This window comes from Bemisia tabaci, chromosome 9 (genome assembly GCF_918797505.1).
Source record: "Bemisia tabaci chromosome 9, PGI_BMITA_v3".
In the NCBI taxonomy this organism is placed as follows: Eukaryota; Metazoa; Arthropoda; class Insecta; order Hemiptera; family Aleyrodidae; genus Bemisia; species Bemisia tabaci.
Window position 1 is genome coordinate 22416052 of NC_092801.1, and position 27981 is coordinate 22444032.

The 27981-nt window shown below is 37.6% G+C and overlaps 1 protein-coding gene across 2 annotated transcripts; it reads left to right on the forward strand.

The window, feature by feature from the left end:
* The first annotated feature begins 1722 nt into the window (after window positions 1–1722).
* LOC109034683 (polypyrimidine tract-binding protein 2) lies at window positions 1723–27946 on the forward strand. 2 transcript variants are annotated; one of them, XM_019047948.2, is made up of 7 exons: window positions 1723–2065; window positions 21963–22081; window positions 22531–22741; window positions 23299–23465; window positions 24410–24625; window positions 26025–26317; window positions 27430–27946. In XM_019047948.2, the coding sequence occupies exons 1-7, from the start codon at window positions 1969–1971 to the stop codon at window positions 27560–27562; spliced, it is 1236 nt and encodes a 411-aa protein (XP_018903493.2). In that variant the 5' UTR covers window positions 1723–1968; the 3' UTR covers window positions 27563–27946. The 2 variants fall into 2 exon arrangements, with proteins under 2 accessions (XP_018903493.2, XP_018903492.1); XM_019047947.2 differs by lacking the exons at window positions 21963–22081; window positions 22531–22741; window positions 23299–23465; ... (1 more) ...; window positions 26025–26317; window positions 27430–27946 and adding an exon at window positions 10097–17579.
* The last annotated feature ends 35 nt before the right edge of the window (window positions 27947–27981 follow it).

Genomic DNA, 27981 nt, shown 5'->3' on the forward strand with positions numbered 1-27981 from the left:
AAATACAGGCGGCTCCCGGGCGGCTAGTAGGTAAATCCGGCCCTGGTGACAACCGCGTCTACTTCTACTGAATTTGGGAATTTCCGCAACGTGGAGGGCCGCGTCGAATGATTAATTGCCCTGTGCATGAAGCTACATTTCACATGAACACGACTCATTTATTGCTTCAAACCTCAAGTATATGCAACTTTGGATCTTTAAAGATTCTTACACTTAAAAATGACCATTATTTTCTCACAGTAGGTACCAGCATTCTTTAGTGCAACCTATTCTGCCGTGATAGCGAAGAGAGCAGCGAGTGTCAAATTTTCTAAATCGAGTCTCCTTCAAAATCGGTTTAATCCCTTTTAGATGAAATCAATTACAAATTATCAAATTATTATACAAAATCGATAGAAATTTTTAAAGAAGTAAGTAAGGAGAATTCTGCGGTACCCTAGCGTATTTTAGAAAATTTCATCACCTTTTGCGGAATTTTTAGGGAAAATTTTAGGGGTTACATATGAATTCGAAGTAGTGTGTCACTGTGTAGACGGGCCCCAGCACCAGGGACCCGGACCCCTCCCCCTCTCCCTTCCCTTTATGGTGTACAGAAAGTTCAACCTGACTTTTTGATGCTAACAAATTGGAATTTTGGGAGCAAATTTTTCACAGAATACGCATCAAAACTACTATTACTTGAAATTATTAATATCTCAGTTTTTTCAAAAAACTACACTTATGCTTATGCGCCTTTTCCTCTAAGCCTCTCAATTATATTTTCTTTCCTTTTAATGTTTGGATCAGAATAAAATAAATTTAGTGAATTTTTAGTTTTCACGTGCACTGCTTTCCTCCCTTAGAATCGAATAGGTAATTCGTAATCATTGCATCACTTTCAAAATCTTCACACTCAGCGGCATTCGTTGAACATTGTTGAATGAAAAAATAATTGGTTTCAGGCTGCAAGGCGTGAACCATGTCTAATTTTCTGTCTGGAAATACCAACACCAACTCACATTTCCCAAATAGTGGGAACGACCCCCCCCCCCCCCTGCCAGGCGAGCGGCGACAACCCTCCCCCCCCCCCCCCCCGCCAATGGACGTAGGCACTCTAAAGGCGCCGAAAAGATGAGTTTGATTTCGTAAAAAGAATTTCTCGCGACGGCACAGCCTACAACAGATGCAGATGAGACTGAGAAAATTAAAGTCACTTACATAAATTAGGGGGCGAAAGAAAAAGAACGATTGACTTTGCGCGCCGAACTTTCGGGTCCGTGAACCCGCGAGTCACTTCGCCGTACATCGGGAGGGTTCGTGCTTCGTGCTTCGGGTTCGTGGGATTTTAATTGGAGAGATTGGCCGCGGGGAGAAGAGAGGGGAGAGAATGAAGAAAGAAAAATGAAGCCTCCAGTACACGGACACAGTAGCGCAACATTAAATAAAAATGGCGGAGCATATTGTCAGGTACACCACCTCTAACATAATATATGACACTAAAATGCCTTCTCGTGCATAATACATAGCGGAATTTCAGCTGGTTTAATCACCATGATTTCCCTTTGACTTTTCTCAATCTAAACTTCGCTGATAAATAACAGTTGAAGGCTTAGTGATGTTTAGTTTCACAAACAAGGAGAAGCCTCCCTCTTATAATCCTAGCATCTTATGGTGAGGTATAGAGACAGTTGGCAGCATGCACCAAACGATCGTGGAAAATGGACCGTGGCTTTTGTTGGTTGTTGGTGTTCCAGAGGCTTAATGGCGACCACAGCCTTCTGTTCTCCGATCCCGTTCTGGTAATTAAGTTTATTGACCGTGTCGCTGTTTCTTTTGATTAAGTCCTGTGACTGTTTAAAGTTTAAGAAAAATTTATTTCCCTCCTTCAATTACTTTTCTAAATTTCGTGCCCTGTATACAAAGAAGTGTTTGTCCGATTTGATGCCGCCTCCCTCGACCTAACGGCCCACATTCAACAGTTAGTAAGCCATGATGATGGTTTGTTTGCCGAAGCAAGTTACGATTTCCACAATTATTGGAGTTTTCCTGCCAATTCTGCTGCAGCTTGGAGAGTCAGCCACCACTGGTACGTATCCTCATCATGCTCCATTCCCCATTTTTTGGTTTCTTTGTCTTAGAAAAGTCTTGAATTTAAGGTTATTCTGCAGGCATTCAATTGCCTGAACAATGAAACATTCCTCTCCTATCGGCCCTTTGATACGTTTTGCTGTTAGAATCTTTTTGAGTTGATGTTCATATTCTCCCTTCATCCTAGTTCTTTCGAGGTAGCATCGAAACGACGTAGAGCTAAACGTCTGGTTTCTGCATTTGCTCCTAGCTCTATTCGTCGCTTTTTTGGCACATCCTCCAGGATCTGAGGCTGTAGTGATGCTTGTTCGTTTTAGTTTTTTTGGCGACACCCCTCACTTTTCACCCTTTTCGCTTTCAATCCACTGATCCTTAGTTCATCTACAGTGACTGCTGATCAGCTGGAAGAAGGGTTGTTGCACCTGTGCATACTGGATGAGTCACTGCATTGTTCGTAAGGGTGTTGACTTTCCTGCAGCATCTTGGTGTATATCTCAAACATTGCCCGATTAATTGCTCTGTCAATGGCAACTCTTTCAGCTAGGCTCTCATAGCCATGAACGTTTGGTTCTCTGGTCCAGGACAGGATGATCATTGCAGCTGTCCTGCAAACTGGTTTCTAGAGCTTGCGCATCAAATGTCAAAATATTGTTTATGTCATCATTCATCAGTGATACCATTTGACTGCATATATTAATCTGTCGAGTCGTACTGATTCAGAGCTAATCAGGAATGGACATATGTCTCAATGTACGATGCGTGAGCTCTACCTTTTTCAAATCCCCGACTCCATTAAGAAATGCAGCGCCAAAGGGAACTTACCTGTTCCTGTTCAGTGCTTCTACTTATGCAAGGCACCTGATTAGTAATGAGGACACTGAGAAATCATTACGGGATGGATTTTGAGAATTCATCTGTAAGTATGCAAATTATAGAATAATCAGGTTGACGTTCAACAAAGTCGAATATGCTCCTGTGTGTGATTCTGTTTCCAGACAGTTTAATTTGACATCACATCCACTACACACCCTTGTTAAATATCAACAATGTTCAGCTACTTTTCTGTTACTACATAGAGGCTCCGTGTTGATGTTTAATAATTGATGCCATCTTTCATAATTCCTAAGTTTGAATATATTGGTAAGAGCTTGCTTATCTGGAATGTCTATCTTTGTAGAACTTTCACATATTTTCAAGCCAAGATCTAGAAGGTAGTTTTCCACGCTACCCATTCAGTTGAAATATTCTGTTTTGTCATCAGTGCCACCTATCATGTGACACCGCTCCTTAAATGAGACAAGAGGGACTCGACCCTCACATTGCTATGATTTTATAGTTTGTGTCAGTGCTCAAGGGAATCTCAGGTCTATCTAATTGAAGTTGAGGCACACTCTGTTCAAATATTTAAACTAAAGTACTCATCCTAGAAAATAATCAATCTTTCGAGGGGAGAGTATCATTTAGCCCCCTCTGTTCTAGTTCACTTCCTCTATTCAGGAATAGGAAACTTTCTTAATACTTACTCATGAGTTAAAAAAATAAAACAAACTCATATCACAAAATTCTAAAGAATTGCCGTTTATCAATTGTACGCCTGTAATCAAGTTTATCCTGAATTACCCTTCATCTGAACACATGTATTACCACCTGTTGGGTGTTTCTAATCAGAGGTTTACTTTAGTCTCAACATTCGATGAGCAAGCTCTATCTTCTTTTCCATTGGCAAGAACTATAGGCGTGTTGTCAAAATAAACATATCCGTTAATGTTTGGTTCTTCTGTTTGCAAACGCAACCCCGTGGTCCCATCAACCACCCAAGATTGTTAAGGGTTAGGTAGAAACATGCATTTGCATGTAAATATGCAAGTCATCGGGTAATTCAAATGGAGTCCAACCATGCCAACCACTTGGCATCATGTAATTCTGTTTCAAAACGATCCCAATCCGCTTTTTTCAACAACGCACTTTTCATACTCTCCTCCCTTGAATGTCACAGGTTTTTAAGTGTCCTACATAATGGAACATTATTCCTGTCATTCTAGTTCAAATATTTCTTAAACTGATTATTGAAGACTCTTTCTGGAGCTAATGATCATTAAAACTGGTGATAAAGCACCTTTTCATGCGTACATGATCATGAAGATCACTCATGGTAGATATTACCATATGCAGGATCATCTCTTCTTAAGCAAGTGAAATCTGTCTGTACAGACCCAAATACTTGCCGTAACTTAATTCTTAAGTGGCTGGGTATCACAAGAGATCTGATGTTTAATTTTCCTAATTTGAGAAAAGGGCCAGAAACTTTACGTGCCTTTTGATTGCAGGATTCAACCGTATTCCAAAGCTAATTAATTCAAAGGATCCCTGAAAGAATGCATATTTATTTTTGGCTGCTCCTCTTTCTAAAAGAGAGTATTTTTTCAAAACCAAAGAACAAAACGGAAAGAGACTTTCACCGTTTTTGCATGCGCTGTTGAAAGCTCTCTAGTATCCCCAAAAATGTGTTTGTTTTTTGTCGCTGAATTTTTGTATATGAGCGTTTTAATTGGGCAGTTACGAGACCCAATCAAGCAAGATTTGACTTTACGTAGGTTTTTCTAAAAACTGAATTTTTTTACCTGTGAGCCTCTAATTTTTATTGCGTAGTGCAGTTTTGTTTATTATTTTTGGGCTTTTTATTTATTACACCGAAATGTTGGGGAAGTCCGTTTTCAAGCAATGGTACCTACCAATATCTCAGTTTCCATTTTTACAGCTCCTCGGTCCATTTTCTCGTGAATGTTCACATTTTTTTTCTCTATTCTGTTCGTGCCGTGATGATGAATATAATTTGGACTACATTTTGCAATTTGGAATCACAGTTTCTGGCTCAGTTTAAAAACAACATATGTACCTTCAGTTACCATATGTACATACGTGTTTTTGCAGATTAGCCAGAAGTTGTAGTTCCTAGTCGCAAAATGAAGTCCATTTAGTGTCGTAGTGACGTAAGTGTGATTATTTAATTTACTTCCCTCTCAATTCCTCAGAATAACGTTAATTTTTCCTTGATTTTTTGGTGACAAACTAATTTCTACTTCCTTTTTCCGCTGTCCAGTTGTTGTTTACTTGAGTGTTTATTCGCTTTCCTAACTGATAGAACTAACTATTCATTTTTTTCTGCTCGAATGGAATATTATCCTCTTTTTTTTTATTTGACTAGTTACCTAGTACTTGACAGTTTATTTGCATCGAAATCAACTTTGAAAGGTTCAAACTCGCCTTACAGCCTCGAGCTCCAACCAAGAATGACAGCTTAGAAATGTAGTTCCTGTGGGACAGAATTCAGCTGTTTTTACTTTATTTGTGAGTGAAGCGGTGTTCTGCCTTCCTACTAAAATTTTTGGAGCTATTCTGATGGGGAAGCCCAGTTTTTAAGGAGCCAAATCAATTTTTTGCATTTCCATCATGGTGCATGAAAGAGTTGGTAAGAGTCGACCAGGTGCGTCAACTGTTTTAGATGCCATGATGACCCATCAAGTAGCACAGATTGCAATAAGTAGCAATTACATTGTAAAAATATAGCAATTCCACTGATTGTTGTGTATGTTGCCTAGCTCCTATTTGAAGGGGCCCCATTCATTGAGACTTATTGCAATAAAATTGAAATAAGTTGCAATTTTTCATTACATCGCATATTGCCTATCTTTCTGACATATGGAGCCTATTTTTTTGATTATTTAAAATCCGCATAAATCTACTAAATGATGTAAAAATATTAAATAAATAATTACAACTTCATTGAAATCAAATTGCAATTTAATTTAAATATTTTCGTTGTGCTGTGCTTCTTGGGCAACCAAGCTCTCACAAATTTCGAACGCATTCGAGACATGGCGCTTGAGGAAGACAGAACACAGGAGTTAAGTCTATAAAATCCTTTTTATATTAAGTTCTGTAGACCTGCTCCAGCTGATTTCATTGCCAAGATTTGTGCTGCATCAGTTAGTGGTTCTCTAAGAGTGCTGCATCGCACTCCATCAACTATGATTTCAACACTCCATAACACTGATTTACTTACTCCCCGAATGGGAAAGAAAACTGTCTCTGGACACACACTGCATTAATTTCTGTAATTATTTGTTTCTTCCTTTATCCCTCCATTTTTCTCCTAGTGAATTTCTTCCCTGTATCGAATGACTCCTCTCGCAGAAATCATCATTCTCCTAAAATACCTTTTCCATCTTATCACCTTAGACCATCATCACGCCCCTGAAATCTGGGTTATGTATTGTTTGGATCGGAATTATTCAGTCCGAAAAAATCTAGTTGTCTTGAGCTTCATTGAGCCTTACGAATGAAAGCTCACTGTAGTTTGGTTACAGGTCGAAGGGGGTTGTTCCAGTGTATGGAAAGCTTTCAGGAGGAGAGAAAGATAAGTCACAGTTTCAGTGAGCAATGTGAGAGAAGGGTATCCAATCTAGCAATATGTAACTTTCGTCGTTTAAAAATTGCTAGTTTTTTTTTCAAAGAGGGAGACAAAAATTTTGGAAGCCAATGGAGTGTAGGGTCGTTCAAGTATTGTACGCAACGCTTTTACTGGGGGTAGTAATACGTAAAAAATCCGAGCAGGGGGTAGACAGGGCCGGATTTACTTACTTGCCGCCCATGGGCCGCCTGTATTTTGCAGTCCCCTTCTCATTCGTTTTGAAACATCAATAAAAACCATCAAGTGAACGAGCCGGAGGGGGAGAAGCGTATAAGACGCGTTTACTCGTGTTGGTCACATTTTTGGCGAAAGCCTTGTCAACACTACTAGCAAAAGTTCACGGAACTTGGCGCGAAAGTTAAGTTCTGTAAACCTATCTCTGTATGGACAAGTCCCTCCATTTATAAAAAATGAACCAAAAAATTAGGAAAGAACAAACATAAATGTGGTCTAGTAATTTTAACTTCCGCCGCCGAGCCGCGCTGACCGCACTGTGTTTGGCGTAATGCGTGAAGTATTCCTACAGTTTTACATGCGCTATGCGTTTCGGGCCGACCGCTGAGGCACGCACTGTGTTTGACGCAATGCGTGAAGTATTCATGCAGTCTCGCAGGCGCTATGCGTTTCACGCTGCCCGCTACTGACTGCAGCAACCGCACTGTCTTTGGCGCAATGCGTGAAGTATTCATGCAGTCTTGTAGGCGCTATTATGTGTTACATGCCGACCGCCGCGCCGAGGGTTTCTCCTTTTCATCTCACGTTCTCGTCATCATTGCTCTCTGCGCCGCGCCGTCTCAGGCCAAATTCCGTGCTCGGTTTCTCTCCTAGTCTTAACTCGACTAAATAAAGGTGCTGTCTATTGTATCACAGAAGAACGACAAAATTAGAGATATTCTCTCAGGAAATGAGAGATTTTGTCACATTTTCTCATTCGTAATTTTTTTTTCTGAATCCGATACTTCTTTATAGCTACATTTAAAAAAATTGCAAAATTTGCCGCCATGGGCCGCGGCCCATGTGGCCACCCTCTTAATCCGGCCCTGGGGGTAGATAAAACTTTGAAGGAAAAAACGTGCAAAAAATTGAAAATCCCGCCCTTTTCGAGTGAATCTTTTCGGCGTGCGACCCAGCCTGACGCGTGTCGCACTAACTCATCCCCTTGCCTCCTTCTTTTTTTCAACATAATTTTTGCAATTGTCAACTTATTCAAAATTGTCTAAGTGAACTTTTCCAGTATAATAATGAATAAAACAAATCTAGTCATGTATTATCACACCTTTGCTAATCTCTTCCTTTCGTATTTCAGCGAAATATCAAAAAAAAAAACCGAATCTTTTCAAGCTGTGTTTTTGGCGTTTTCTTGATGTTTTTTTTTAAAATGGGGGGGGGGGGGGGGCAAAAAATTGGAAAAAGTGGATTACGTAATACTTGAACGGCCCGTTTGCTCCTAATACCAATATTTTTGTCGTTGGTTTTTCGATATTTATCTACAAGCCCTAAGATCGATGAAGCGAGCGTTGAAGTCTCCGAATCAGCCGAAGAGAGTTCACGCTCTCCTTCATTTCATGGATATGCAAGTTTACGACACTCCGAAGTCTAAATAGTTGTATCACGCGTTTCGCCTCATCCAACTTTTCTACTCTGCGTTAAAATCTCCGATTCAGCCGAAGAGAGACCGAGCCCTCTTTCAATGTTGTGGATATGCGATCAAGTTTTGTTGCTTTTCAATCGTGACTGGTTCTGTGGAAAGGCACCTCATCTTCCGGAAGAAAATTTCTGAAACTTTGAATTTAGCGCCAAAAACGATCGCGGCAAGCGCCTGGAGTACCTTATAGGGAGAGTACGGCCACTGGGCCCTTGGAGAGGCTTAGGGCCCACGAATGGCGGCCTGTTCTTCTGGGTTTTGCGGATTGGAGGGGGGGGGGGGGTGTCCATTGCCAACCCCTTTACATCCAAAGTGATTTTTCGAGAGCATGGCACACGATTAGCCGTAAAACTTTGTCAATTTGTCGGACTGGTGCATTTGAGTGAAGTTCCCGCTGCAATGTGCAAGTAAAACTACATTTTGAGTAATTTTTTCTTTACATTTATTTACAGCGACCGCCATTTTTGGGCCCCGGAAAGCTCTATTCAGCCTAAGATGGCTGAGTCAATCAGAGGTGGTAACTGAAGTGACCATACTCTCCCTATATAGGTACTCTGCAAGCGCCTGTAAAAGGTAAAACTCTAGGTATACAGGGTGTCCCAGAGCACCCGTACCAGGCCTTTTTCTCGGTTGATTTAGATCGAACGAAATCGGGGACCGCGGGGTTGTATAGGGAATTGACCCCCAAAGAATTCGATTTTCATTGGTTGTTCGAAGTTCATGGTCTCGGAAACCCCCCCCCCCCCCAGCCTCCCTTGGGGGTAAAGGGGGGTCACGATCTTAAAAGTCGGTGTACTCAATCGAATTTTGTTCGATTTCATTAGAATTGAAAAGTACAGAAAATTTCACGTGAAATTGACCCCCTAAAGTCCACAATTGTATCTCTTCACGCCCAAAAATGATCTATTAAAGAGGGGGACAGCGGCCCCCTCCATAATTTCCCTTTGGTCAAAAATTGACGCAGAATCTCCGGATAAAGATGGTTCATCCGGCAATCGACCCCAAGGAATCCGATTTTTATGGTCCCGAAGCCCCCCTAGCCTCCCTTGGGGGGTAAAATGGGGGACACAATTTCCCCCGACTTTTGAAATTTTGCCTGCTCCATTTTATGGAGAATTTAATCCAAGATGGAGCGTGCTTTGATCAAAACGTAATAAATTTTATATCGTCCGTCATTCAGGGGCGTACGCAATTTCCCCACTGCTCATGTAGTTTGCAAACAACCTATCGGTCGTTGGTCGTGAACACTCTGCGCCCTTAGATGTCCAGTAGGTAATGTCTCTAGGTCTTCAATGATCATGCATTATTCATTGACAGAATAGTGATGATCTCTGTTCATTTCTTGGGAATTTTTTTCAAACATTTTTCATCTCCTCAGTAACCAACTACCAACTTTTTTTCAATTGCCTCTCGTTCATCGGCACTGAATGTTTCATTTCGTAATTTCAACATTTTTCTCAACTGCTTGGCTCCATTCTTACACTTGAACTCCTCTTACTTCTTCAGTAGTATTTCAAAAGACAAATGAAAAATAAATAGCCATGGCTGGTGATTTAAGGAAGCAACCTGTCAATGTTGCCATCACATGCGGAGGACCAAGTGATGATATCGCATACGAGGAGCTTAAGAGATCTAGCTTCGTTTGAACCCTCTTGAAAAATAAGATTTGGTGCTTGTATTTGTTCTCATGTTTTTTTTAAAAAAAAGAAAATAGTGTAAAAAGAAAACTCCCTTTTTACCTCATTACTATACCTACTCAGATTTCACTCCTCTTCCCCTTCAATTTTCCATCACCTAAGATTTATGGCCGAGTCGATAATAATTGAGAACCTACTTCAACAATCCCCAAAAGTCTATCAACTATCATGGGTCTTGTAGTATAGCTTCGTTTGTTTTCTTTCTCTTTTTTGTAGATTGCCGCAGTTTTGTCGCTTAAACCCGAGTCATCCATACTAACTAAAATCGCTAAGGACCGACCGAGTGTCTCAGTTCCGTTTTCGGTTGGACTTTCCACAAATTAAACCATCATTAGTCGTGAGGCCAGCTCATTATGAAGAGACCTTTAGGCCAGATTTCTGCGTCGACTGAGGATATTCATATGCAAGACATTAACAGAATGCCGAACAAGCGAGGTTCCGACGAGTTACTTACCCAAGGCAGCGTGAGCAATGGCAACGACCTGAGCCCTCAGATGAACAACTTGGACAACAACAATGACGCTAAGAAAGTAAAACTAGAGACGAAGCAACAGCCGTCGACAACAAACCCCTCCAAAGTTATCCACATCCGCAACATTCCAAATGAAGTAACAGAGGCTGAGATCATTCATCTGGGCATTCCCTTCGGGCGAGTGACCAACGTCCTCGTCCTGAAAGGCAAGAACCAAGCCTTCCTAGAGATGGGCGACGAAGCAGCCGCCATCTCCATGGTCCAATACTTCACCAACTGCACTGCCCAGCTCCGAGACAGAGCCGTCTACGTCCAGTTCTCCAATCACAAGGAGCTCAAAACAGACCAGACGCACAGCAATGCCTCCGCCTCGGCCCAAGCCGCTCTCCAAGCAGCACAAGCCCTGTCCGGCTCGAGCGAAACCCAAGGTGGACCCAACACGGTTCTCCGCGTCATCATCGAACAAATGGTGTACCCAATAACCTTGGAAGTTTTATACCAAATTTTCTCACGGTATGGGAAGGTCCTCAAAATCGTCACGTTCACTCGCAATAACTCTTTTCAAGTCTTGATCCAGTATCCAGACGTGGTCACTGCGCAGTCGGCCAAGCTTTCGCTCGATGGGCAAAACGTTTACAATTCCTGCTGCACGCTCCGGATCGAGTACTCAAAGTTAACTAATCTCAACGTCAAGTATAACAATGACAAGTCTCGCGACTACACGAATCCAGGGCTTCCTAACGGCGAGGGTGGTTTGGAAAACGTTTTGCCCGACCAGCTTCTCCCTCAACTCCTCCTTGGCGGAGCCGCCTCTCCAATCGCATTGCAAGCTGCCAGGAGATCCCTCACGCAATCGGATGGTCGTTTGGCCAGCACCCCCGGTGTCCTATCGCCGTTCAGCTCGCTCGGACTGAGCTCACCCCTGGCAGCATCGTACGCCGGGTCGCCGGTGAGCGGTTTGCCGGTCGGGAGTTTCGGTCTTCCGACACTAGGAGCTACCGCGGGCCTGGGAACAGGAGCCCTGCAGCGACTCACAGCGCAGACGACCGGAACCTGCGTGCTGTTGATCAGCAACCTCGACGAGGAATCGGTAAATCCTGATGTTCTCTTCACACTGTTCGGCGTCTACGGCGACGTCCTGCGTGTGAAAATCTTGTACAATAAGAAAGATAGCGCCCTGATACAGATGGCGGAGGCTAGCCAAGCGCACTTGGCGATACAGCACTTGGACAAGCTGAAGTTGTTCGGCAAGCAAATGCGCGTGATGCCATCCAAGCACCAAGTTGTTCAAATGCCCAAAGAAGGGCAGCCGGACACCGGTCTCACGAAAGACTACACAAACTCGCCACTGCACAGGTTTAAGAAGCGAGGGTCGAAAAACTATCAAAACATATACCCACCGTCGTCGACGCTCCACCTGTCCAACATTCCAGCGACGATATCCGAGGAAGAGATCAAACACTTGTTCGAGTCGAATGGTTTCACTGTGAAAGGATTCAAATTCTTCCCGAAAGACAGGAAGATGGCTCTGATTCAGCTGAATTCCATCGAGGATGCTGTTGGAGCCCTGATCAAAATGCACAACTACCAACTAAGTGAACAAAACCATTTGCGAGTATCTTTTTCAAAATCAAATATCCAGTCAGACGGCTATCAGTTCAAAGACGATTAGTTTTCGGAGCGATTACAATCTCGGTGAGTGCTTGTGACAAAATGCTTGAATTCTTTGACCATTGGTTAAATCCACTATCAGTATCAAGGTTATCTCTTAATTAAGTATATTACCTTATAGTATTTTTTTATCTTATTTATTGATTATTTTTAGGATATTTATTTTTATTTACTCCTGATGGATTCTTTACAAATTGTTTTTAAGCAAGATCATTGTTTATCATGTTTCTAGAAACACAGTTGGTCATATTTGTTTCTTAATTTTTCCCCTCTTTTTACTCTTTACTCCTGTCCAATCAGCTATGTAATTACTTTTTCTCTTGACTAAGTTTGAATTTTTGTATAAAATACCAGTTCTCTTAATACTTTTCTTCAACTGATTTTGTTAACTATTACACTTTTTCTATTTCTCTGTAGAGTTATCTCTTTGCAAATTGATTTTCTATTTATTAATCAATTTTTATTTACTTATTTAAGCTTGTCTCTTGCAGTTTTCTCGATTTTCTGTTTCCTCACCTTTCTATTTTCATTCAACTTTAATGTCGAGTCACTTGCTGGTAAATTGATCATTGTTTATTCTCGGTTGCTTTTTAAAACAATCTTTTTCCAGTTCCCCTTTTTTGAGCCTGCGTGAGGTATTCTTTTTTTGAGGTCCTTACTTCTGAGCATTTCAAAGTCTTTGTCTCCCACTAAAATCCAAGGCACTTTGGATTCATGTGGAATGATATTCCTCTCGTGATAGTATCTAGCGTGTTTTGTCCCTTTCTTTCCTTTGAATTATGGTCCATAATCAATTCCACTTTCTTCGCACAACTCCAAGAAACAAACAATACAAACACAAACTAATGCAGTGTGTGGAGAACTAATAAATTGAATGGTGTCACAATCGCATTCAATCCACTGTACATGATTATGTATTAAAAAAGCGCACAAAAACAATTAACAATATCTCACTGACCAGGTCTCGAGTGGAAATTTGAAGAATGTAGTTTTTAAAAAAATGTTGATATTGATATGGGCAAGACTGCGTGCTTACCCTCACGAGAACTTTTGTAAATATTGTCGATGAATCAGTTGATTTTGAAAACTGCAAGAACGGGTTTTTTATGTATCTAAACTGTCATTCATTGTTTCTGCATGAAATGCTGTTACATTGTCTCGCATTGATCTCTAGATGCATCCGCAGCAAATCCTGAGTAATGATCTGTTTAGAATGTTTAAGATTTAATTGAGGGGCTTGGAGAACAAGGCGCATAAGTGCGGTTTTTGAAAAAATTGAGATACTTGTGAACTTGACTGAAACTAGTTTGTAAGTATATTCTGTGAAAAATTCACAACTAATATCCAAATCTAAAGCATCAAAAAGAAAGTTTAAACTTCCTTTCTGCCTTAAGGCTTCGTGTAATTTTGAAACTTCAAGCGCATATTTCTTGGAATTAACAAAAAGTGCACCTATGTGCCTTGTCCTCCAAACTCCTCAATTGTCATTGTCTAGCTTTGACCACAACTTTCGTCTCCTTGACCACGCTCGCCGTCTTTCTCGTGTTCGTTCCTTGATCTGCCACATACTAACCTGCCATTATCTCCCCCCCCCCCCCCCCTTCGAAAAAAATCTTGAATTCACCCTGAAGCGTTTGCTGTCTGTCCTTCAGTGCGAATGTTTACATGTTTGCGAAAATGTTGGTATGAAAACCGTTTGCAACGTCATGAAATAGAATGCCTTGTAAGATAGATGCATTTTTCCAACTTACATTTGCAAATCATTTGTCACTTAATTTCCTTTTGTAATTATTTCACATCGCATCTATTTTTATAATTCCTGTCTCTTGGCTATTTGAGTAGATATCCTATCAAAGTCTTTTGAATAAGTCGATCTTAAGATTTTTAAAATTCTATACTATTTCCGAACGGTAGATTGGCAGATATATTTTTGAATGATTCTTGAACCCTTAGTAAAATTCGAGTAAACTTTACTTCTTACAAAGGTTCACCACTAAAGCGGCATTTGTTCCCAAAGTTGCACATTCTTTAGATAGCTATTCCAACTTGTAAATGATTAATTATTTTCGCGTGACTTTGTTTAGATCCTCCATTTTTATTATATCTTCTCATGAAAATATTCTAATGTACTCTCATAGCTTATCCATGCAATCCACATTTGGGCGTCTCAGAGAGAGTAATAATCACCGCATGACGAGTATGTTTATTAAGTTTTATGAAGCGTCAATGTGAAGACATTTTTATTTTTAACCAAAGTTTTTTTATGATATTGAGCTTCAGCTCCAACCTTTAACACTTCTTAACTTTGGAAGAACATTAATTAGGAAGAAACTGCGTTGTGTCTTTTGGTCTATGCTAGACATTAAAAAACAGCTTCTGCTGCTTGCTTTGCGATCAGCCTGATAATCTTTGAAATCTCAGTTAAGTTTAGGTAGTGTTGCCAATTTACACTGCAAAGTATCCAAAATTTTACATAGTTTGGTAAAATGGACTGTTAAAAAGAGAGAAAATTTTGTGATCTTAACCCATGGGGCCTAGGACCTGGAAAAAATGGGATTCTGTAGAAAACGGAATATAGTAGGGAAAATCAGAGATTTTGTCAGGGAATTGGTGTCAAAAAAGGAACCTAATTTTTAAAGGATACGATTTCCAAGATCAAGATACCAATAACCAACCAAGATTTAAGCCTGATCACTTAAGTAAGGGAAAAACTTTCCCTCTCTTTTATCTGGTTGTCCCCATTTTCACTGATTTTTTTGCCGTTTTAGTTGCTCTTACTTCCTCTGAATTGTCAAAACAATACTCGAAATAATTTGTGCAAACTCAAAAATGCAAAGTATTGCAATTTTCTAATCCATTCCAGTGGTCCATCCTTAGTTAATTTCTGCATAAATTGGCAACGATATTTACGGTCAAGATGGTGTTAAGTTTAGTGTTTCAACATATCATACAAACCTGCAAAGGTACAATGTGATACGTATCAGTAATCCGAGGTCAAATTTCCTCGTCCTTATTTTCTCTGTTTGTGTTGTAGAGACCGGTGTGAGGTACTGTTAGAGATAAGATAGATTCAGACGCTACAAAATGCTGGATTTTACTTGTTTTATCAATGGTTGTATCGTTAGTTGTCCTGATTTCTGTTTTCTTTGGTGAAAATGTAATTTTGGGGGGTTCATCAGAGGGCTGATGGTCAGCAATTGGCATGGAATTAGTTTTTTTTAATACTCAAAGAATAGGTTGAATTTAATACATTGTGAAGGTATGTCAATCCCACTATCACCTCGAAAGAAAACAACAATTCGTGAAGCATGTTTGGTGGAAAAAGTAATTGAAATTTATTTGATCGTACAATTGATTGTACTTAAAATAAAACCTATTTAATTCCAGTCTGCAATACACGTTTTCTTAACATGTTAGACTGCTCAGCAGGGCTTTTTTTCAATCTTGAGGGAAAATAATCTATCAGCTAATCCATTACTTAAAAAAGAAAATTTCTGATAGAAGTAAATTGGCCAGTTTTTCCCTTAAACATACGAAGAGCTGTAGGTTAAAATAAAACCTTCTATACACGTATCGAAGCCCATCCATTTTTCGAAGTAATTTAAAAAGTTGGTGTTTTACACAAATTTCATTTGCTATTCGTTTTATAATCGAAATGATGATCTACTTAAAACTTATCTTTTCCTTGTTCCTGTGGGGTCTTTTTACATGAGTAAAGGATTTAAAAATTCATTCCTAAACATACATTTTCAGTCTAGTACTTGGTGCTTTTTATCTGACCTTTCCATTAGCAAAGCAAGGCCTACCAACTTCAACCCACAATCACTCTTTTTAAAATCTAGCAAATGATAGTAAAACTTTTGATTGAAGTATTCGATTTGTACCTGATCAGTATGGTGAGAAGAATTATTTTGATTTTTATCTATTTTTTTATCCCAAAGCAGGCTATCTGATTTCCCTGCTAAGAGTTGTTTGATACTGTCGGTGCAGTTCGAATGTTGTCATCAGACTCATCGCAATATTCATTCACGCTAGTTTTTCCAACTATTAATTGGCCAGTATTCAATATTTTGTTTTCATTTAGCCCCTTCACCTTTCCTAAGAATTTATAACAAATAAGTGTACTTTTTTGTAAAAAGTATACCCTAAGTAACTTCATGGTCCACGAGAGACTATAATTAGCAGTTTAAGAATGACGGTTAGTAGATTATTGCCTTTGACTCAAATTTTGTTTTTTTATTTATTCGATTTTTTAATTCTTGCGGTTTTGTCTTACGTTGCCAAGTTAGACACATGGATCTTTGGATTCTACTAAAACTTATTTAGTTATTTCTCTTCCCAGCAATTATTTTTAAGGCCCATTGTCTCAGCCTCTCTAGCCGCTTGACGAGCTTGCCTAGATCCATGAATCATTGCTGACGATTTAGGGAAACAATTAATGTTTACATTGGGGATCATTGAGCGACTAGACGTGCCTGAATGCACCTTCATGTAGTGTAGGCAAGGAATTTTGAACCATTGATAGCATAGCTATGCATCATGGTGAATCTCTGTATAGATTTCCTCATCATATCAGTTCTGTTGAACTCAAAAGCAAAGATTTTCAGGTCCTGGAATTTTATGGATCAAAAAATAGTGCCAATTTTCCATTTTCTGTTGTTTTTTTTTTTTTCATCTTCTGTGAATAACTTAACTGTGCATTTATATCAGTATGCTTCATGCAAATTAGTAGGTTTGTTTGTGAATCCAGTTATGTATTGATTTCCGACACACTAACTTCAAAACATTTTCAGCTGAGCTTCGTTGCTTGCCTTCATATTCAACTGATAAATCATACCTACCCTCTTTATTTATTGACAGGCTTCAATTGAGAAATCTCTCGGTATTGTTCCTACAAAATACCTTAAACTAATTCAATCATGTCAGACAAGAGTTAGATTTCTGCTTTTAGATTCTCATGAAACTATTGTGATTTTCTTTCTCAGTGATTCTATTCTGTTTCTTTATCCACCATTTATTTCATTTAGGCATCAATACCTTCCTGACTAGTGTCAAGTAAAATTTAGTTCTTGCAATCATTTTTCTCTCTAGCGTTCCGGTCGAGTTTTCACTTTATTTCTTTTTTTAAATTTTTTTTAAAATTAAAATATTATTTCTTATCAATATTTATATATTACAGGGTTAGTTATTTTAGGTTTACTATCTCTCTTATTTAATTTTTCTCTTTCTGTATTCACTCTGTATTTTAATTTTTATTTTATTTTATTTATTTATTTATTTTTTCTCAAGTTTTCTTTTATCACTTCTTTTCTTTGTACCTAAGTATCCTACTCTCTGAATCTATTGCTAAAGCTTCTTTTAAGTGTTTTTGCATTAAAAAAGTGATTTAAAATATCATGAGTACTATCAGTACTATCCATTATTTATCTGTTGGATTCAAACAGTATTATATTATAGTGATGAATGTATTTTAATTGTATTCGGGAACAATACAATTAGTTTTATTTTTTTAATGAAAAAATAATTTATATTAATACACTATAGTTCTATACAATACTCTTTGTTTTCTTTCTTCTTTTATTTTATTCATTTTTTTTCTTTCATCTATTGCGCTTTTCCCCTCAGCGTATTTTCCCTCGATTTTCTACCTTCCTCAACTTTCCTGTCGCTTTTTCTACAACATACCTACATCCTGTTTTCTGTGCTCTGCATTGATCATCAGTCTAACATATCGTAGGATTTATCTAGTAACGAAGAATTTTCACCGGCCTTTCAATTGATGAGCTCATATTTTGTCTTATTAATCACATTGTTCTTTTTTTCTGTTGCTACTATTGGCAATTTTACTTGATTGGTACTCCGAAAATAATATTTTTATTTTCATGAAGAAGTTTTAAGCTTACTTCTACAATTGCTTCTGCCAGGAGAAAAAAAAATCAAACTTTTTTTTATTTTGTTCGAATACGTTCCGTGAGAGAGGGAAAAAATCAGTACTCACTGTGAATATTTCCTTCTGAAAAACAAATTTTTTGAAAACACAAAAAAGTAGTGCATAACCCTTTTTTTTCACATCTCATTCTTGCGTTCCTAATTAGTATTCTTAATTTTTACATTCCACAATGAGCTATAGCAAAATATTGCTCTTTCTTATATTATGCCAAGAAGATATATGGCTACAGAAGCCAATACGCTAATGGAGTGGCTAATTTATTTGTGATTTTTAAATAATGAGAGATTGAAATCTGGAGAAATATAATGCCACTTTTTCCTAGCATGGAAATTTCAGTCATTTTATCTGGAAATAATTTTCCGGATACTAATGCCTGTATCTTAATAGAATTAGGGGGGAAAAATTCTCTTGATTTTTTGAAAGCTCTTTAATGACCAGAAATTTTGTGGAAGAAAGTGAAAAAATGCTTGAAAGTCCGTAAATCTGAAAGAAAATACTTTCCCGTTCCTTATCAGTTTAAATCCGTAGTTAGGTAATGTATTTCGCTACTATGAAGTGTGAGGTCACTCAGCTCATGCTAAGTGATATCAACACTGTGCCAATGAGACCTTTCACTTTCTGTCACTATCTAATTTTTTCCAGCACTGTAACAATTTTACCCATAGGGTTCAGTCATGCTTTTTAGTGTTATAAAATTAACAAACCAAAAACAACCGTGTCAGGGATTGATTTTAAATCATTTCTGTCCCTTAGCTAGTAAATTTTCTATATTGAATGTTTCCCCTTATGGAGCATCTTTTAATGATAAAACTTTTCCATTTTCTAAAAGTGAAGTCTCAAAGAATAGAAACTTCATCATGGTTTGTTCCTACTAATTAATATTTAAACTGAATTGCATCTTTCATTGAAGTGACTAGTGAATAAAAACGCTGTCACATTTTTCCTTAAGTATCAGAGCAAATTAGGTGCACCTAGATATTTGAAAAATTTCATGGGACCTTATGGCCTAAAAATTGAGTTCTTGTCTTAGTTTTTAGACAAGCAATGTGAAATATATCAGTCCTTTCAAAATACGCAAAATCCATTTTTCAATTTTTATTTATTTATTTTTTTTTTTTTTTTTACATTTTTGAAGTCTCCAGTAGCAGTCTCATTGGAACGCGAGTAGCAAGACGCACTAAAACGCAAATGTCATGGGAGAAGAGCGTCAATAATGCGAAAAGGAAAAATGGATTTTGAAAAATTGGACTTCTGCCCTATTTGAAAGAACTGATCCAAATAATCTCTCAATTTTTGGAACATCTTATTCAACATGTTCATGCCTTGGGTTCCTCTATTTCCATCCAACTAATTAACGCTCTTTCAGAAAGACAATTTATCTTTCTCTTTGTTCCAAAAGGAATCTGTAGAAAGTTCATTCGAATCAAAATTTAGCTCAGTTTTAAAATTCTGAAACACCATTGTTGTGTTGGATCCTTTCCTGCCTTTACGATCGCCAAAATCAACAATTTTTCTATTTCTTTCTTTCCTCCCCGTGAAATTAAATAATTAAGTAGAATAAGGAGCATTGTTCAGTTCATGATCTCACCAATCAGTTTTAATATTTTGGAATATCACGATCGGGGGATTATTTGTAACTCTGCATCATTAAAGAGGTTGTGTTCGATGGAAAGAATCATCTCCTATTAACTTTATTTTTCAGTGCAATACTAAAATTTCTAAGGATTTTCTTGTCATGACTGGCCTCAGCCAAAATGTAGAGTATGTTTGACTGTTTGAAAACAGAAAATGTTTTAAATTGTGTTTGAGACGCCCTTTCTGAAAATACTGAATGTGATTTTGCCTTAACTTTTTGTGTTAATCTCTTGCGCAAGGTTTTTCTTTTAACCTTGACTCCAAAAGAAGAATGAACAGGTTCCTGAATACCCAGACATTTTATCTTGATAACTTTTTGAAGCGTTGAATCAGCAGTTCACTGCGTCTGTAGAAATATATTTTAAGGAAACGCAATGATTCCCCCCCCCCCCCCCCCCAAAAAAAAACCACAAGTCTTTGAAATTTTCATTTGACGGAAATTATAAAATGGCGTCACTTAGAAGGACTGGTTTTGAAACTTTGACCATATCAAATTTGAACATCAAATATCCTCTGTGCAGTTCTGTCATTCCAAGAATTTTCCTTAGAAGTAACTTTAATATTTAATTAATAATTTATTCGTCTTAAAATTTATCTAGGTAGGTAGGCATTTATTTATTCCTCGAAGTGAAATGACATTAATGTTAAGATTTTAAGATAGGTGCACTTAAACACAAAGTTTACAGATGCTGTGCAGCTGTGTAACAACTAGGAAAATAAACTTGTTTAGTCTTCGTTTTCTAAATCTGAATTTTTATAAATTATTTCATCGGAATAAACTATTTTTCTATGAATATGTTTTTTCTTTAACATCATTTTATGTGCGTATGTAATTTATCTAATCCATCAAGTATCAAATTACAAAAGAAAACTTTTAGGAAAAACTGAAATTCAGTGCAGTCAAAGTAGGTGATAATATCAAGTTTTTTTTTTTTCTTTTTTATGTTTACCAAAAATTATGAAGCATGACAAATTAAAGGAAATTAAAACATTCCCACAAAGTACCTAGCTGATGGATCCCCAAGTCTATTTTGCTCAACACTCTAATTTTGATAGCTGAAAAGTATGGGGAAAGAAAGAGAAAGCTCACCTCAATTTAAGAAGATCTGCACATCTACCATTGATTTGAACCAATCAAACCCAAAAATTTCTGCCCGCCAAAAAGTATTAAGTTTTCTTTGATCCAGATATCTTCCAATAGATCTGTAGAGCCTGATAACAATAGTACCTGTTTGAAATTCAGCTCGGAAAATAGGTGAATGTGTAAGAGAGTCAGTAAAAACAAAAATTGGAGACAACAAGAGCAAAGAATCCAAGAAACTAACAAAGATAAATATCAAACTACATGGTGAGGAGATTTTTTGAAAGTGCTGCTGTTTCTCGTCTTTTTTGTCCTGTTTTGTGTTGATTCATCAATTTTACACTAAAATTCTTCTAAAATGTTTTATATACACTTCAACCCAATTTTCCGTACTAATAGAGTAATATTGAGGTCTTCTTCTGAACTCCTGATAACGTCAGAAGAAAAGAAGTTTTCTAAGGACTTGAACATTTGAACTTATTGAGGTTGATAGTTCAACTTATCCCTATCTTTTATCAGGGGCCTTACAGAATGCGACTCAGTACTCACAACAGTCTTTAAAAGTTGCGCCCTGAAACGCTAAATGTGCATTTCAGCTGTATTTTTTCGATGTAGGTTTAATTACTGAAGACGTATTTTATTTTATCTAAAGAGTAAAGGCGAGTACCTAGGTACCACCAATTAATGCCAGTCCCAAACCAGTCTCGGATAGATTACCTAATAAGTTTGATAAAAATAAAAAGCAACTCAGAGCTCTCGCCGATTTCTATCTGTTGCTATCATTTCTTACAAATCATAAGTCTTCTTCTCATAGATACCCTGTGGTCTTTTCGGTAAGTCAATCCTTTATCATTCCTTGCCTTAGTAAAAGTAAAAGTGTAAGTATGTCAAATTTATTAGGTACCTTTCTGGCCAAGAAGTAGGTCTTGGTCCTCTTTTCATTTTAATTCTAAAAACTCCTTTCAATCGAATCTCATCAGTTTTTTCTGAATATTCATGTTTTCTGAATATTCATGTGATGAGCAGCAAATTTAGATAGTCTTTATCTATGAAAATCCAACTTGAGTAGCTGCAAGAAAGATCTGAGAACAGGTATGAGAGCGCCAACAGGGAAAGGCAGTACCCAGCTCCTAAACAAGTGATTTAAATTCAACTTTTCATGTTGAATAGAAATGAAATTTTTACATATAGTTCTGTATTCCTCCTAGTTTCAAATTTTAAAACATTTTTAACTCATGTGCTCATCTTCATTAATCTTTGAAATTTTTTTAAGCCCACCATCTAGAACCATGGAAGACCCACCACAGTGGACTAGAACAAACGTCAACGCCAAAGATTTACTGCTACAAAGGGAAACCCAAGTATTTGATCCATCTTTGGGAAACTGTTTTGGTGAGTTTTGAAATTTCGACCTTCAAGTGTGCTCATCTTGTATCTGTTTAAATTTGGAGGGCTTATTTTAAAGACTTATTGAGACTTCTCGTCATGAATTCTTTACTTAGGCAATATTAGAATTTTCCTCTCTAAAAATTTTAAAAGACTGCTACCATACCAACTGTGAAAAGAAATTGGATCGTCCAGACAGTCTTTGGGAGTTCTCACAAAACTTCTGGTCCTAATTAATGGTGCTCCAGATGATCTTGGCATTAACTTTCAAAGCTGCTGGTAATTTGATGCCATGTTTATTTGTTTTACAAGCAGCACCCCAAAAAACTAAGATGAACAGAGTGCTTACCCCAGCAATTTTCTGAAATCCTTGTACTTAAGGCTTTTCACTCTCATACACATGATTTCATTTCTATAAAAGTGAATAATGCAATAAATCATTCATTTTTCCTCAGATGGAACTAAGTTTATCTCAAGACAAGTACACGAGGTATGATGGATTCACACCTGAAGACGTAATCGTTGAATTTGAACAGAGTCGATCTACATGGAGTTTCAATCTGCCATCATGGTCAAAATCTAAAACCATCCAGTTGAACCCATTCAATTCCACTTGCATCGGCATTCTGACAAATGAAAGCTACGATATCACTTTGAATGTAATACGTAAGTATTCTCCCTCATTCTTTTTCAAAATCTCAGATTCAAACTAGTGTATTCTGCTAAGTAGCAGAAGTTCTTTTTGGAAATGAAGATGTAAGGTGTCCCAGACCATCTGTTCCAGGGTTTTTTGTCTGACACATTGGGCCAGATGAAGTCGATGACCATTGGGACTAATAGAGAATTAAATGCAAGGAATTCGGATTTTATCATCCTGATGTCCCTCTCCCCCTGGGAACTAATAGGAGAGTCCTGATCTGAAAGTGGAGTCCCTGTCAAAATTTTGAAATTCTTTAATCAAAATGAATGCGAAAATTCTAACCTACATTGAAATCAAGAAGTCCAAATCGACTCATTTCAGTCCGAAATACTGGCCCCTGAAGTTGAGGAACGGAGCTCTATTGATGTAGAGGCCTGGGGAAAAGTATCATGATTGCTAAGCGACCCCAGGGCATTTGGTGATATTATTCATGTAGTAGTACTTTTTTTTTTTTTTTTTAGAAGGAATGACAATAATTCAATTCTCGCTTTGCTAAAATGTAATTTTTATCGCTTGTTTTCAGGAATCGATTATTGGAGAGTGTTAATTTTCTTCGTTGGAGTCATTTTATTCTTCTCTGCACCACGCCTGTGTGAAAATTCGTTGTTCTATTACTTGAGTGGTGTTTCATTTGGTATTTGCGCTTCTTTCTTAATTGCTGTATACATTCTCAGCAGGATGATCCCCAAGGTATTTCATATTCTCTTTATTCCCAGTAGTGACTAAAAGTAGTTTAATTTCCTTTTCGAAAGATATTTTTAATCTCCCATGAGAGGACATTAAACATAGGAACTGATATGTCTGACACATCCATGAAAGCATTCATCTGCCTGAGGAAACATAAAGGCACATTCGTTATTTTCGAATCGTACTAGAAGTTATAGTTCGGACCGCGTTGAAGAGAAAGGAACCAAGCCACATCAGCTCTTGCCAAATTTAACTGGGCAATTTCTTTTTTACGAGAGAGCGTTAGTGCGGATTTCTTTGAAAATTTTAAGGAACTTGCTTCGTAGTATGGAGAAAATTCACTGAAATTTGTACGAAAATCCGCACAACTGTTTTCTCGTAAAAATTAAATTGCCGAATTAAATTTGGCAATAGCTGATGTGGCTTGGTTCCTTTCTGTTTAATGCGGTCCAGTTCCTTTTCGCGCAATGCAGTCCATTTTATATGTAAGTTTGCTGAGAGTTTCCCAAGTGTGTTTTCATTATTATTCTTATAATTAGTATTACACTTGAAACAAAAAAACTTTTTGAAACAAAGTATGAGGGTAATAAATATAAGTAATGTACCCAGGTATAATAAATGGACTTCTGCAATGATACTCTGCACCTCTTAATAAGCTTTTTTGAATTTAAACCTCGATGTGATAAGAATGAGTTACACCAGTAGAGTAATCTAATTATCATCTCAAGGAGGACAACTCTATAGGAGCCTCAACCATATTATATATTTATTTTTCCTGTGAACAAGCAAATTACAGTTGAGTCTCATGGTGGAATAAAACGTCAAACCTCTTTCTTAGTTCAAACTTGATGTGACTCGGTGCATTTCTGTCATATTTGGTTCATTTTATGGCAAGTTCCTTGTATTATTATAAGCTCATGATCATGTAAAATATCTTTTGTTCACAGAAACCAGTCATGTACAGTTTTCTAGCCAGTGGCTGGGCAGTGGCTGTTTATCTGCTTCAGATGATTTCAGACAACTTGCGCACAATTGCACTACGATACAAAGTCCATGCATTTATATATTTTGCATTCTCGGGGTTTGTCAGTTTTGTTATATGTTACCGTTATGGCCCTGTCTCCGATCCTAGAAGTAAAAATCTCATCAAGTGGACCCTGCAGGTAAAAAATTGATATTTTGTCATCACATCAGTTTTAAGATTCCTAGTTTTAAAGTGTGTGATTCTTGTTGATTCTATATTTCACCTCAATATTGCCTCCAGGATAACAAAAGCAAGTACTGAACGGCTAAGTGCAAAATCACTTATCTTTAGTTGCGATGCTGCAGGCTTACTGTCATACTTCATTTTTTCTCAGAAAACGTAGTTTCTTGAAGCCCTATCTTTGATTTTTATTTTTAATATTTGGATTACATTTGCCTTAAGGAACCACTAGCTCTGGCTCTTCCACAAAAGCACCTTTCTGCTCAAGGAAACCAATAGCATCTATGTTATTTCTAAAATAAGCCAGAAATAATGGTCCCTTACTGCAAAATGTAGTTCATTTACTCTAGGTATTTGGATCGCATTTAGCAAAAAGGAACCAGGCGACGATTACATAGTTGTCAAAATTGTGCAACTTCTTCTTTTCTTTTAAAAATACTTCATATATGTACAGTATTCAAATTTACCCAATTATTTCTCTTTAAAATTAACAATTTTTTTGATTGGAAGAAAAAACTATTTGCTATTCTGGATGATTTTTTAGATAATTATGAAGAAGCAACATTTTACAACACAACTCACGCTGGTTCCTTTTTGCTAAATGCGATCCATTTAATACTTGTATTGTTTTTTAAATGAGATCGGTTTTTCATCCTCGAGGCAACCATGTCGCATTGGATTCAAGGTGGTTGAAACCATTCGTCATCGCCTCTTTAGGCAGCATTAGCTTCAGGCCAATCAAAATCGTCCTTTTACTAACTTCAATCTTACCTAAGTTTCTTATTTTCAGTCAAAAAAGCTGTTTGAACTTTCAAAGCTCAGAATTCATTTTTCATGAGACCTACATCAGAAGCACCTCTTTCCGAGGAAATTCCTAAATCTTGCCCCACCCTCATTCTAAAGATTCTATTTAAATTTTTAAATATTCAGATAAGTTTTGGATTCCATCGATTTGAATCAAAGGAGTTCCATAGTATGTGGTGTTTGCAGTTTCACTGTTGACAGGGCTGCCACAGTCAGGGAAACCAGTAAATGTCAGGGAATTTTAAAAAGTCAAGGAAAACCGGGAAGTGTCAGGGAAAATTTGTTAAATCTCCTTTATTTGCGCCTTAAAATGGGTTTGAGGTTTTGAACTGGAAATTTTGCCTGAAAACTACTTTCTATTATGTCTTCTTAACCATTTGCCATATCTTCAATTGTCAGGGAATTGCACCAAAATGTATCAGGGAAATGTCAGGAAATTTCAATTTCCAAATTCTGTGGCAACTCTGTGTTGATGTTTTTTCAGCCTCAGTGGCTATTTATCAAGTGAACGTGTGTTCCTCAGTATTGTTATTTATTCTGTGCTCATTTTTCAGGGTGTTGGCCTGATTCTTGTCTTCCTGAGCAGTTATTTCCAAGAAGCAACGCTGAGCATAGATCTCTTTCTACTGGCGTTCCATAATTTTCCACCTAGCTGGTCAGCTAAAATGCGACTGAACGTGCGGCAACGATTTTTCCCTCCGAAACCGGCCAGGCTTCTTACAGAAGACGAATACCATGAACAAGGGAGCATAGAAACAGTTAAAGCACTTGATCACCTTCGTGCCCACTGCTCTAGTCCAGATTGCAATCAATGGAGAACAATTCTCAAGCTCAAAGATCCTTTAAGGTAAAACTGGGACTAATCTTGAATTTTCTATTTGATTTGCGCCTGCTAAATGTTTCATGACCATTGTTTCTGAGTTTTGCATAGAATCAAATAACGTCCTGTAAAGATTTTTGCAGGCTTCTTAATGGAGCAGTGTTTCTTCCCCGCCCTGTGTTGTTCTAAGTCTAAAAAATTTGTAACATTTGAGCCAAAGTGTCGAGATTAAGGTAGCCACATTTTCATTCAGTACAAACTGTGATGATAGAGATTTAATTCAAGTAGAAAATCGTTTTTTTATGCCAGGGAATTTAAATTGATGTGCTGGAAAACGTTAATATCTTGGTAAGGAGTTACTTTCTATGATTTTTCTTGAAGAAATCATGTTCAACATGAAACTTTGATGGGACAACATTTGTCATTACGCTTAAACTTGCACCTTGTGTAGTTATTTATAAAGATTATCAGTGGTGTTGGAGGTGAAAACGTATTATCAAAAATTTAAAACAAGTAGGAGGTATGTAACATGTCAATAACAGCCAGTTCAAATAAAGTGAGAAATGTAATACTCTTCCTCTCAAAGAAGGACTATCCTACAATATTGTAAGAAAGCAAAGTGGCACACAAGTTGCAACAATTACAGAACATATCCTTTTTTTCAAATTTACTCCACTGCCACTGATATCCCAAAGGCCACTGAGTCACTTGACTGACCTGAGTCTATCAACCTTGCCTGTCTTTGGATAGGGAGGCCTGAAACTAAGTTACTCTCATATTGTTTGATACCCATATTAATTACTGATTTTCAGTATTTTCACCGCTGTTAGAGGTAATTTAGGGGCTTGGAGGACAAGGCGCATAAGTGCAGATTTTGGAAAGATTGAGATATTAATGATCTCATGAAACTAGTTTCAATACATATTCTGTGAAAAATTCGCTCCCAAATTCCAACTTTTAAGCATCAAAAAGTCATTTTGAACTTTCTTTCCGCCACAAGGATCCATGTAATTTCAAAACTGCAAACGCATGTTTCTCGAAATAGCAAAAACTGCACCTATGCGCCTTGTCCTCCAAGCCCCTCAATTCTGTTGGATTCTTTTTAGTAGTCCTAATTGCTTGTTACATTTTGTCCGCAGGTTCGCCAAATTCATGGAAGGTTCTTCGCACCTAGCAGATGATGAAGTTCTAGAGTATGAAATTGAATCAAAAAGACTCTATCAAGATGATTTCCTGACAGATGACTCAAATGCCTCCGATGATGAAGATTAAGAGCGAAAACAAAGATTAGAATTATGAAAACCTCTGATCACCAAGAAAAAGTTCCTTGTTGTTAAGCAAAATATTTTGAGTCATTTTTTGAAAAAAGGTCCTTTTCAGAGGCGAGTTGACCACATGAGAAAAGCACACAATCCCAAGAGCGGACTTTAGTAATTATCATTAGTTATTGCAATACTATACATCAGATCTGCTGTTAGTCGAAAAAAAAATAATGATGAAGATCTTACAGAATTCGCACTTTTTCTCAGACTTCATGTTTTATTATTGAAAACGGAATACTTTTTCTATGTCTTTTGTATGAGCATATAAGTTCTTGCAGACTGGAATTCTTTTTCTGAAAATATGAAGGAGAAATGTGCCATACTGTGCTTAAGATGTTAAAGTTTAAAAAAAAATGAAATTTCCACCTA

Bases quoted from the DNA above. Each gene is read 5' to 3' on its own strand.
- LOC109034683 (XM_019047947.2), top strand. From the start codon at position 10,234: ATGAAGAGACCTTTAGGCCAGATTTCTGCGTCGACTGAGGATATTCAT.